Below are 12,714 nucleotides of genomic sequence, written 5' to 3' on the forward strand. Positions count from 1 at the left end.
CACATTAGAACTTAGAGATAATTTGTCGAATCAGCATTACTCATATTTTCCATAGACAACTCAACTGCCAACATCAACTTCCATTTAATATTCAGAACTAACTGCAACCATCTGTCCCCGTTTGTACAGTGTGTGTGCATGTGTGCGCGTGTGTGTGAGTGTGTGTGTGTGTGTGTGTGTGTGTGTGTGTGTGTGTGTGTGTGTGTGTGTGTGTGTGTGTGTGTGTGTGTGAGTGCGTGCGTGCGTGCGTTGCGTGAGTGTGTGAGTGTGTGTGTGTGTGTGTGTGTGTGTGTGTGTGTGTGTGTGTGTGTGTGTGAGGGGTGCATCTCTATTACCATGCATGATAAGTGATGATATCAAAGAATGTGGTTGTTTTGAGAATTATAACAAAGCAATCAATTTCCAGGCTAGGCTCTACAAGTTTCTGCAATAAGGCACACTGGATGGACTGTTCAAACAAAGATTAGAGCTGTGTGAATTACGTAAGTTAAAAAGGAAAAAAAAGAAGAAAAAAACATTCAGAGTTCTGCACGTCACTAAGTGCCAGTGTTGTTGGGGCAATGGACTGAGGGGGTCGAACAGGATTTCCCCACTGTTAACAGCAGGACACGCAAATATAGGCCTGAAAACAAACATGCTATTGGAGAGCAGGGCACAGGAAAGCCAGACAAAAGCCTCTGTGACGCAGCAACTCAAAATAAATCGCATTTCTCATCAGTCACCAGACGTTAAGCCCTCCCGCAGTGTGACCTTCTGTTTGGCCCTGTTTATATAGGGCTGTGGTTCTCAAACCTTTTCATGTCAAGGGCCTCCAAATTGATATGCTATATTGGATGTCGACCCCCATCTGAAAATATTTTGTACCAGGGATCCACAGAAGGAAGGTTTTGAGTAAAAAAAAAGGAAAAAAAGCATTTGGACCTAATGCATTGAGTTGCAAAGCTTCGAGAGCCTGTAGATTGGCTATTTTCAGACAAGAGATGTGGTGTAGAGAGAAAAGGAGGGGGCCTAGTGGGCTACAGACCCCTGGGAGACCGGTCAATGAAGTAAGACAGCATACCCATACAACCATAAAGAATAAAGATATAGGCCTGTATTGACTGTATTTCAAAGTAAATACATGTTGGACACTGCTGCGTAGAATTAGGAATTAATTTTCATTGACTAACGGTAAACATGGGGAAGTGTTTGTTGTTCTGTGCAGTATGATCATCTTGGTAATGAAATAATTCACACACCAACATTACAAGCAAAGCTAGGGACACATATGCATCCATACTGTTGATATAAAACACATACAGTAATACCAAAGATAGTATAGGCCTACTCTCTCTTTGAACTTTGATGACAAACCTTCTGTTCTTTACAGTGAGAGGTAGTTTTGAACAGTAATCACCCAAATCTACACATGTTTGCACTCTTATTCTCCCCATAGAGTTGTGTGTTTTCCCACGTTTGCCTCTAAGGACAGGAACTGATACCTACAGGAAATGGAGACGACATGCTTCCTGTCTTTGTTCAGCAGAGAAACTGCTGGCTCTGTCAGAAGTGAAGATGATAGATGACACGACGGTACTGCCTACGTATTCATTTACAGTAGAAGGCTTAGCTTTTAACATTTCCAACCAAGCATGAAGAAAGCAAAAGTCAAACTATAAAATACATCTATTTGATAGTCTTGATCCAATACAATTCATACTACACTGCTATAACAATGTTACATCAAGTTCTGTGGACAATGCACACAAAGAATGTAGAGAACCATCTGTGCAACATAACAAGTTGCTGGTCTAGTCATATGGTCTAGATAGTAGATAGACTCTAGACTCTATAGTCACTACACTAGTCACTCTTGATTGATTATGATGACAATGAAGATTACATTCTGCTTCCATCTAGTGGTGTGTATTGGTATACACACCACCTTTACTGTGTTAAAATCACAGTAAAATCACAAAGCAATACAGCAATACTTTTCCTGGAGAAAACGCCCTATAAAGTTACATTTGTGTACATTTGTTAGACCCGCAGGGCAAATTCAGTTTCAGCTATACCCAGCTGGTGGCTGCTCAGATGGTTATGATGAGTGCTCACTCTTATTTTTGAGGGGCGCTATAGGCCCTGCTATATTCAGCTATAGTGTAGATTCTTGTCCTAACACAAACATTAAATGCTATTGAAAATTAATGGAGCATTTACATCATATGTGTCTGAGCAAATTAACTAATTTTGTGTTAACACAAACATTAAATGCCATTGACAATGAATGGAGAATTTACATCATATTAGCTCAGTCACTTTGACCTGCACTGCAGCAGCAGTGGATCAAATCCACCAATCCATATACATCCTTCTCAAAGACAACACTGCAGTGGCACAGAAGAAGATGTTTACCATCTCTAACATAACATCCAACCCGGCCGTTACCCATGTGGAAGATACTACTGTCAGGCAAAGAACAACATCGCTACAGACAGTCAATTCGGTTACAGCCCTCTATCATATTTCCGAGTTTCACGAAAACTGCTATTTTTGGCGGAAGGAGGAGAAGGAGAAGAAAAAACAGACAAAAACAATAAACGACCAAGTGCTTTTGGTCCTTTAATAATAATGATCATAATAATCATAATAAAACTCGTCTTTTTATTCGTCAAGGCAACTTTCTTCTTCAGCGTTTTATTTTGAAGGCTGACTAACCCGGAAGTATTATTTGGGGTTTCAGTCCAGTTTGTTGTGATCATAGGGTTGTGATTCATTTGGCCAGTGGAGCGATGGAAAGAATAGGTAAGGCGATCCATTACGTCTATACATTCATCAGCAAGGTACTTATGTTGCCTTTATAGGTAACGGGCTAACATAGAACAATTTATGCATATGTACACTGTACAGGGTGATAATGAGGCTAACCTAACTTATACTTGCTAGCCAACAGAACTCCCAAGTTTCAATATACGATCATCATGTTATGATATTATTGATATGATATATCGACCAGGATCTGGTTTATATGTTGCAAATTGGTCTTGGATGTGTACGTCATTCATTCACAACTCTTCTGGGTAGGCATATGTCAAACTAACACTTCATAACAAAATGTTATGAATTAAAAATCACACCCGTGTGAAGTGAGGGGCGCTAATATAATTAAGTCTCACTCATGTTGATTAGGTGATGTAATGGTGATGGTAATGGTAAAACAAACATTAAACGCCATTAACAATAAAGAGACAATATGACGTAATGAGGCACATTATGTAAAGTTTCCCTTCATTGTCAATGGCGTTTACAAAACAAACATTGAACTAAAGACAAACATTAAACCTGTGTATAGGAGGGGCGCCCCTCAAAAATCAGTTTTTGCCAGTTAACTGTGATCTAGCCGCAATTTGCAACTCTAGATGTTTTTATAATGGGATGAATCTAGAGTTGCAATACCCTCCATTGACTCCCCACTCATCCAATTTGGTTTGCGATCTGCTTGTCTTAAACAACGTTAAACTCACCAACATTGCAGCTGTAGTCTAAGCTTGAATTATCCTCTTTCAATCTGCCGAGCTTGTTTTTCATAAAAATCCACAGTAGACATGTTATGAGCTACTTTCTGTCAAGACATCCTCTGCAGGGTTAGTGTTGCAGTTTGGAAGCACTCGTTTTTGTTAACGGGTCGCGCTGCTGCCTCCTGCATTATGTGCAAATTCGAAACAGGTGGTACGCAGGGCCGTTCAGTGACATACGACGAGTGCTTCCAAACTCCAGCACTTAGAAAAAGAATCACCTGCACAGAATTTCTTGACAGAAAGTAGCTCATAACATGTCTACGGTGGATTTTTATGAAAAACAAGCTCGGCAGATTGAAAGAGGATAATTCAAGCTTGGACTACAGCTGCAATGTTGGTGAGTTTAACGTTGTTTAAGACAAGCAGATCACAAACCAAATTGGATGAGTGGGGAGTCAATGGAGGGTATTGCAACTCTAGATTCATCCCATTATACAAAATCTAGCGTTGCAAATTGCGGCTAACTGTGATCATGATCGTGATGATTTGACGGCTCAGCCTCAGGCAGTCTAAATAGCGATAATTCAATGTCTTTCAGTTTCAGGGTAATCGTATCGTATTCATATTGTATCATCCCTGAAAGACATTGCATAATATCGCTCAGCCCTTTTATCTGTCAATGCGCACTTGACTCCTTCACTGACTGCTCTGCGCCTGTCATGACTTGGACAAAATGCTGAATATAATACCTGTAGTTTTCTATGCAATGTCGATTTCTTGAAATATATTGTTTAAGTGGTCAGGATGTATTTTTAATTCCTCCCTGGGGCCTGGCTGTTCACTAGGACAAGCAGGGAGAAAGAGAAACGTTTGCATTGAGAGTACAGAATTCCTCACTGCATGGTGTTGTCTCTGTTCTCCAACCACTGCATAGAACTCCCCCCCACGGGCCCCACAGACCTGCCTCTGTCACTGCTGGAGATGGGTTGTTCCGGCAGGCTGGAGCTGATCACCCATCCTCTGCCCCTTGGTCAGCCTTTACCTCCACACAGCACGGTCAGTAGGCTATAGAGTCAGACTATAGAGCCTGATGGACCTGTTGGCAACTTGGCTCCAATGCTGATCCTGATTTGGGGGAGAGTTCTAGAGAGAGTCTAGTGACGGTCTAATCTGTGGTCCACAGATTACCAATATTTTGCTGATTTCGTATCTCATTATTTTAACGAGATACATTTTAAAAGGGAAAAATGTTTAAATCTATTCATTCGTTAAATCTATTAATCTTAATGTAACGGTAGAGTACAGTAAGTGATATTTTGGGGGGTCTCACCATCTGTCCAGCTCTTAAAATAAACAGAAAAATACTTTTTCTATAATCAATCAATCAAATTGATTATTTCGATGTACTGTTGCACCACTGATGTCGGCTGTCCCATCCATTATCTCTTTATGTTTTGTCGTTTATAGCTTCCTCATGGCCTGCCTCCTACCAGCGTGAGCCTGGAGACAGAAATAGAGAGGCAGTTTCTACGCGACCCCGTCTGGCTTCCAATACATGACACCGATGCTGCCTTCCAAAAGTTTCTCAAGTACGCGTATTCATGTCTGTATGTAATGTTTTGCTGAAGGTTGATACATTATGTGCTATTTTTTGGCCAAGTTGTATTACCGGTATGTAACATATTGTACGACAGTGTACGTATATCATATGTAATATGTGTTCATATGTATGTATGTATGCATACATATGAACATGTATATCATAATTATATTGAATTGCATACTTAATACTGAAGTAATAAGCCATTTCCCCCCAGTGTGAGTCAGAGACACACACACATGGACTCTCTGCTCCACTGCACCCCGTCTCCCCTGCACTCCAGCCTGTCGGTGGTCAGAGATCCAACCACAGGAATGCTACTGGATTTCACAGAGGTATAGTTCACCACCGCACTGCTCTTTGTTATTTTAGGGCCCATGTCCACAGAAAGTGTGGACCTGTCTGCCATGCATTTCTATGGTGAAGACAACGCTGCACTGCTCCTCTTCCAAGTGTGGAGCAGTACGATTCAGCCACTCTCTGCATCTAGTGTTTAGTTTTTTGGTGGAGAGCCCTGGATACTTTAAGGGTTTGAGCTGAAAATTGTTAAACTTTTGGAAAGGAGTGCCACCTTTCAATGACACGTTTTATAGATGGATACTTTATTAATCTCCGAAGTGAAATTCAGTTATCCCATAACTCATGCAAGCTTGAGCATACAGTAAGATTAGTTGGAAAAAAAGAAAAAAAAAAACATCACAAAAAGAAGGAGGCAGTGAGGCACAGGTTAAAATTGAGAGAAGACACATATAAACAAAATATATTATAAATAAGCATATAAAGCATTAAAATGTGTCACTGCTGGCAAAAGAGCCTTTCCGTGTGGAGTATGCATGTTCTCCCTGTGTCCCCTACGGTATACCCTCACAAAACACATGCAGTAATCCAGTAATAAAGGACCTGGTTGGAATAACGTGTTCCTTCCACACACACACCAAGTCCAACTGGGGAAGCTCACCCCTGTCGGGTGAAAAGAAGTAGCTTGGACTCCTCATGCACTGAAGGAAGCATGATGTCAGTCCGTTGCTCTCCCCAGGTTGGCAGAGAGAGTGTAGTGCCCAGGACAATTGACACTGGGTGAACATAAAATGTGTTACAAAAATCGTGGGATAAAAATGTAAAAGTAAAAAGGTCACTGGGAATAATAATGATCCTTTGTTATTGCTCATAGACCCATAGATAAATAACAAAAACTATTAGTCCAGTTCATAGGCCTAATTGCTGTTCGGACAAAGGTGTTCTTAAACATCGGATAGAACAGATCGGCTGGAACAGATCCTTGCGTCTTGTTTTCTGGCCTGGCAGGATGTTGTTGCGAGGATGACTCACATTGTCCATTATGGCCCGCCTCTTATTATGTGAGCAACTGAGCATCTGTCTACAACAGACTCCAGTGAGTCTCACCCAGTACTGACTGAGACAATCTTCTTCACCTGCTTGTTCATAGCAGTGTTGATTTCGTCGACTAAAACTAAGACGAAAAATGTTCGTTGGCGGAAACTAAATGAAAACTAAGCTATGATGACTAAAACTAAGACTAAATATACTGAGAAATTTCGTCAACAAATAAAAACTAGACTAAAATGTTAGGAAGTGGATAAGAAATCCAGCATCCAAGTCATTTTACACTTGGTGATGCTGAAAATGCTGTGATGCTGAAAATAGCGGATCTACAAGCTTGTAGATCGTAGATCCGCTATTTTCAGCAAGTGTAAAATCAGCCATTGCGACGGCATCAAAGGTGCGCCAAATTTTATTTTAGTCGACTAGATCTACAGTTGATTTAGTCAAAAATCTATCATAAGTCTAAAATCTTGTGATATTTAGTCGACTCACTAAAACATTTCGGGTGACTAAAATGTGACAAACGCAATGAAAACTATTCAAGAGACTATGACTAAAACTAAAATCAAAATTTGCTGCCAAAGAAACCACTGGTTCCTAGCATCCTTGTCCGTCATGCTGCCTCCCCAGCAGACTGCATCATAGAACTGGTAGCACAAGGAAGAAGAGCCTACTCTGTGTCTTGTTGTAGACCGCATCAGTGTTCAGAATCCTCCTAGCTGTGTCTGACAACCATGCCTTTTATGACCTTGGCTTAAGGCAAGCACAGCAAAGGTCGATAGGTTTAAATGTTGCGGGCATTATGACACTGGTGTAGATAGACAAATACATAACCCATTAAAACCGGGTAAGCATTTGTGTAATTTTCGATTGAGCTGAAAAGCATTATTTTATACTTTTGCTTTTCAAAAATACACACACACACACATGGTTGATTTAGCTTGATGTATTTTTCCCATTCCATCCTTAATGTGAAGGTGCTGCTGGAGGACACGGGGCTCTCAGCCAAGAATTCGTTGTCTTTACAACGTCAGCCTAACCCTAACCCGTCAGAGAGCCTGAGAGGAAGCAACACTAACTACCCCTTCCTGCCCGGTGAGTCAGTGTTTATCCAGTCTCGTGTAGCCAGACAACTATTCCACAATCTCCGAATGCTCCTCGAAATCCGAGTAAGGAAGCTGCCATTTCCGTTCACGAAAATATATTTTAAATTTTCTTTAGATTTTATTTTTTAATTTCTATTTCTGCTAAGCAACAAGCTATATATGCTTAGATGGTTTCTATTTATATTCGAATACATTTGCGGATTTTCATCAGCTTTATATTTTACTCATGATCAGAGCTTCCGTGCTCCAGACTGTATGACGGAAGCATTTGAAAATTGCGAGAGGTAACAGTCTGGCCACTCGACACTAGTGTTTAGATAAAAGGAAGTGTTTAAAGGGTAACATACAATGTGATGGAGCAGACAGTCAGTCCAACGCAGCTTCTTGTTTATGGACAGTAGAATCCTTTTCCATATGAATGCCCCTAGTGGGAATGTCACTCTGAATGGTACCGGGGGGAACGGTAATTCATTAATTAGTTGCATACTCCTGCCAGTGTCCTTGACCAAGGTACTGGCATTACAACTGGAAATGGTCCCTGAGCGCTGTACGGTAGTTACGTAACCGCTCCTATGGGATGGGTCATTCAAACGCAGAGGACAAATGTCCCCAAGGGGACAATAGAGTATATCAAATCAAACTCTGAACCGTTTGTAGTGCTGTTCCATACACACGGGACAATCAATGAAATGATGTATAATTCTGTCATCGTTCTAGTAAGACGTGAACAAACTGTGTGATGTCATTGTCAATTGCTTCACAGGCGGTATGGAGGAACTTACTCTGGAACAGATCAAAAAGAAATCTGAGCTGGAGGAGGACATAGACTTTGAGAATGGTGATAGTTGACTTCATCGCCTTAACTGCAATCCCATAACAATTCATGCAATAACATGAAACTGTAATAAAACATTGGTCAGACATACATTTCTATATCGATGTTCCTCCTTACAGGTTTACTTACAGTTCCTCCTGGATTTAAAGCTGGTGTGGACTTCACTGACAAAGGTTTGTATTGAGCTCAGTCCATCTTATTAGGATTTTAGTTCAAATGAATGAATGCATTTATTAATGTATATTATAATCCACTCATCTACCGTATGATTTTCTTTTCTTCTCCAAGATGCCAAAACAGCAAAGGCGGAAGTCAACCTCATGTCTCTTCTGTCCACCTTTGATGATGTCATTGACTTGCACCTTGTGGTGGAGGAGAAGGAGAAAGGCCAAGAAAATGGTGAAACGCAGAAACTAGCGAGAACAAACAGCTTGGAGGACCTAGGCATCAAGGTACCTAAGGAAATGATTCTTCTGTCATGACCCCATGCTGGATTCTCCCCACATTGCTTCCAGTGGTTGCCACCATTGGTGTGTGAATGTGGGAAGTGAGGACTGTTTGCCGCTTCACCTCCCAATGTATGAATGAATGGACCATTGTAAAGCGCTTTGAGTAAGCACTCTGTGCATAGAGAAGTGCTATAAAAATCCATTATTATGCTGGATTCTCCTTTTTAGCCTGGGATGGATGGGATAAGAACCTAGAGACAACAAAAACTGATATCAAAATGTGGTTTGAACCACTTTCAACCTGGCGTCCCTATTTTAGGCATGGCGGCAACTCCCAGAAGAGCTTGTAGATTGGATATTTTTGCTATTTGTTGTACGACAAAGTAGGCTATTTAGGGCATAAGTGTCATACAGTAGGAAAGGAAGATATCAGACCGGTCTCATCACAATTCGTCTCAAAGGATAGAAGAGAGATAGTACTGTAACATTTCCCCTTGGACTCCCGTTGACGGAATTGACGGATTTAATCAATAAATCCAGATCTACCGTTGACGGAATTGACGGCCTGTCAATCGGGAGCCTAATCGGGACCTTAATGTAGCAAAATTTAGCATTTTTTGGCTAATTTGGCTAACGTCCGATGTAATGTTCCTAAAACTGGCCGAAATCCGCGCGTGCATGGTCGATCACGCACGCGCATGATTGCGCATGCATCGCTGCGTAAAATGCGATGTTTTGGGCTTGATTAGAGCTTAATTTGACTTAGTTATGAAAAAGACGATGATAGCTTAGCATTCCGGACATCTTCCATTGTGGCACACTAGCAAAGCTACTGCCGGATATTTTGATCCTAACCGGATGTGGTCATCGTTCACTCGCTCCTTTTGGTCAGAATCGGCACAATGGTGACGTTACCGCCACCATCAGGTCTGATTGTCCCAATACTATCGTCTTGCCCCGTCAGAATGAGATATAGTGTGTAAATCGCGGATTTTTCTTTAGGCATTAAAATGATGATTTAAAAATATGTGGTGTTTGACATTGAAATCCAGTTGTATTGTATTGTTCCATTTGCAGGATGCTGTGTCACCTCCCACTACTATATCAGAGAAGGAGAGAGATGTGTCCAAGCCAAAAGAGGTCCCAGAGGAAAAGAAGAAATGGGCCATACCTGTAGATATCAAATCACCCTGCCCTGACTTCCATAAACGCATCCCTAATCCAGCATTCAAGGTAAAGAAGCCAAAGTGATAACTTAATATATTTGTACAGTCTAGTGTGTGTGTGTGCGTGTGCGTGTGCGTGTGCGTGCGTGCGTGTGTGTGCGCGTGCGTGCGTGCGGTTCTGTGTTATCAGTCCAACATCAGTATAGTAAGTTACTCTCTCATCTCTCTTCTGTCCTGCGGTCCAGTGGCCTTTTGAATTGGACGTGTTCCAGAAGCAAGCGGTGTTGAGAGTGGAGGCGCATGAGTCTGTTTTTGTGGCAGCGCACACTTCAGCTGGGAAAACTGTGGTGGCTGAGTACGCCATCGCCCTCTCCCAGAAACACATGACCAGGTGTGTGTGGTCTTGATTTACATTTCATAACATCACAATGCTACAATACATGTGTACTTATGCAGTCATAGCACTTTATAGTACACATGTATAATATATTATATAGTATAGTATGTATAGTTAACATAGATACTCCACTGTTACGTTCTTAGTTTACGCATGATTCATGATAACTACTTTTTATATATGTGATGTATGCCATGCTTTTGTTATTACTTAATGTAAATCGCTCTGGATTAAGAGCGTCTGCTAAATGCCTAAATTGTAAATTGTACAATGCGCTCTTTAATGTCCCAGACGACGTCTCTCAGTCAGTCTCTCTTGTCCTTTGTGTATTAGTTGTCTTGCCCCCCCCCCCCCCCCCCCCATGACTTTGCTATTAATTGGATTTATTGTGAACATATATGAATATTTTTTGCTGATGTTGTCCTCATTGTGTGAATAGTTTGAATACACCTCTAGTGTTATAGTTGTCTTATTTCTGTTTCAGATTTTGAAAATCCAATTTCTTCTCTCTTAGATTGTTGGTTTGTGTACAAACTGAGAGCGACCAATTTGTACGGAGTACTGTATATGAGCATTCTCGACCAGTGAACTGAATCTGATCCCACATCATCATGTCGTGTGTCCCTGTGTTATAGGACCATCTACACGTCCCCCATCAAGGCTCTGTCCAACCAGAAGTTCCGGGACTTCAAGAACACGTTTGGAGACGTGGGACTCCTGACGGGTGACGTCCAAATCAGTCCGGAGGCTTCCTGTCTCATCATGACCACTGAGATTCTCAGGTGTTTGTTGTACCATCCCTTATCGGAAAATCTAAAACATTGAATTTTTTTATTTGAAGAACGAAACGTCGCTATAATACAGCAGTCTTAATTTTTACAGCAAAGTTTGATTTATTTTTAGTTGTGGTCTTTTGAAGAAAATTCCATTTAGTTTTAGTCATACAGTATTTTAGTCATCTGAAAAGCTTTAGGTTTGTCTAGTTTTAGTCGAAGTATCATAAGATTATAGTCGATTAAATCTACAGTTGATTTAGTTGACAATGAATGTATTTTGGCTGGCCTCGATGGCATCATAATAGTATATTTTACACTTGGTTGCATGCTGAAAATAGCCGATCTTCAGGCTCACAACTTAGTCTGCCTGGTTGTCATCGCTTTGCTAAGGCCTGATGTATATGATTTCCAACAACATGTACACTGAGAAATAAGAAGGAAATAACATTGGTGGAGTCTTTAAACGCATTAAACAATGTAGTGATGTATCTTCATTCAGAACACATCGGCATGATGTATGTTTGCACAGATGTTATTGGAAGCCCGTCTAGAGTGTCTCTGTGTTGTCAGGTCCATGCTTTACAACGGCTCAGAGGTCATCAGAGACTTGGAGTGGGTCATCTTTGATGAGGTTCACTACATCAACGATGCAGAGGTAAGGCATGACCATGTGATTCAGTCTGTACTAGAAAAGTCACTAGATTAATTATGTATTCACTGTCCTGTCTAGACTACGTGTTCAGACTCGGAGCATATACCGTATATTTCCAAATTGTAGCGTGCAGGTGTAAATTCAATTTAGACCCTGGGCGTTTCAAACTTAAAGGAACCAACCGGCTATTTGCAGCAGGCTTTTATTTATTTTTGCACTGGCCTGCACCGAGCCATTATTTGGTTACAGTTCCAATTAGGCTGAAGAAGCTGCAAATAATAGCCCCTCTGCAATAATAACAAAGTAATAGCCCCTGCTATTATTTGGCGGGGGAGGGGGGTGCTATTATTATATTTTTTGGGGGGGTATTAAAGCTCCAATCTGGGAATTTCTTTCTTTCTTTCTTTCTTTCTTTTAATTTTTTTTGTGGGGGGGCTTTTTTATGCCTTTATTTGGCAGTCAAACTAACCAATGAAGATGCTTAGGGGATTTGACACGTTGATTGTCAATAAACACAATGGTTTCAACCACAAACTCAACGTTCTTGATATGTCCAGTTTTTTGTGTTACTCTGAAGAAACATCCTAGCTTGAAAATCATACTTGGCAGTATAAAGTAAGCAACTGTGGTTTAATGTTGTGTTCTCAGAGAGGCGTGGTCTGGGAGGAAGTTCTGATCATGCTTCCTGAACACGTTGGCATCATTCTCCTCAGTGCCACCGTGCCCAACGCAGTGGAGTTCAGCGAGTGGATTGGGTAGGCACCTGACGCTGAGCCCAGCTGCATGCCAAATTGTAACAGGCTGTTGAGTTCCGCTGTTAGGCCAATAGTCAGTCATTTCAGTTTATTCGAGTTTCAGGGTAACAGCTGTGACTGCTGTCTTGCTACAGCAA

General features: G+C 41.2%; 1 protein-coding gene across 1 annotated transcript in view; it reads left to right on the top strand.

Annotated features, from left to right (window-relative positions):
- The first annotated feature begins 2,686 nt into the window (after positions 1 to 2,686).
- skic2 (SKI2 subunit of superkiller complex) overlaps positions 2,687 to 12,714 on the top strand; it is a 28,467-nt gene continuing 18,439 nt past the window's right edge. The window contains exons 1-13 of the mRNA XM_079522158.1: positions 2,687 to 2,784; positions 4,432 to 4,553; positions 4,965 to 5,086; positions 5,315 to 5,432; positions 7,419 to 7,536; positions 8,311 to 8,385; positions 8,502 to 8,555; positions 8,671 to 8,834; positions 9,909 to 10,064; positions 10,243 to 10,388; positions 11,030 to 11,176; positions 11,741 to 11,825; positions 12,471 to 12,577. Coding sequence (XP_079378284.1) covers positions 2,772 to 2,784; positions 4,432 to 4,553; positions 4,965 to 5,086; positions 5,315 to 5,432; positions 7,419 to 7,536; positions 8,311 to 8,385; positions 8,502 to 8,555; positions 8,671 to 8,834; positions 9,909 to 10,064; positions 10,243 to 10,388; positions 11,030 to 11,176; positions 11,741 to 11,825; positions 12,471 to 12,577 — 1,427 coding nt within the window. The 5' untranslated portion in view covers positions 2,687 to 2,771. The remainder of the gene's footprint in view (positions 2,785 to 4,431; positions 4,554 to 4,964; positions 5,087 to 5,314; positions 5,433 to 7,418; positions 7,537 to 8,310; positions 8,386 to 8,501; positions 8,556 to 8,670; positions 8,835 to 9,908; positions 10,065 to 10,242; positions 10,389 to 11,029; positions 11,177 to 11,740; positions 11,826 to 12,470; positions 12,578 to 12,714) is intronic.

This window comes from Electrona antarctica (genome assembly GCF_951216825.1).
Source record: "Electrona antarctica genome assembly, chromosome: 15".
NCBI lineage: Eukaryota > Metazoa > Chordata > Actinopteri > Myctophiformes > Myctophidae > Electrona > Electrona antarctica.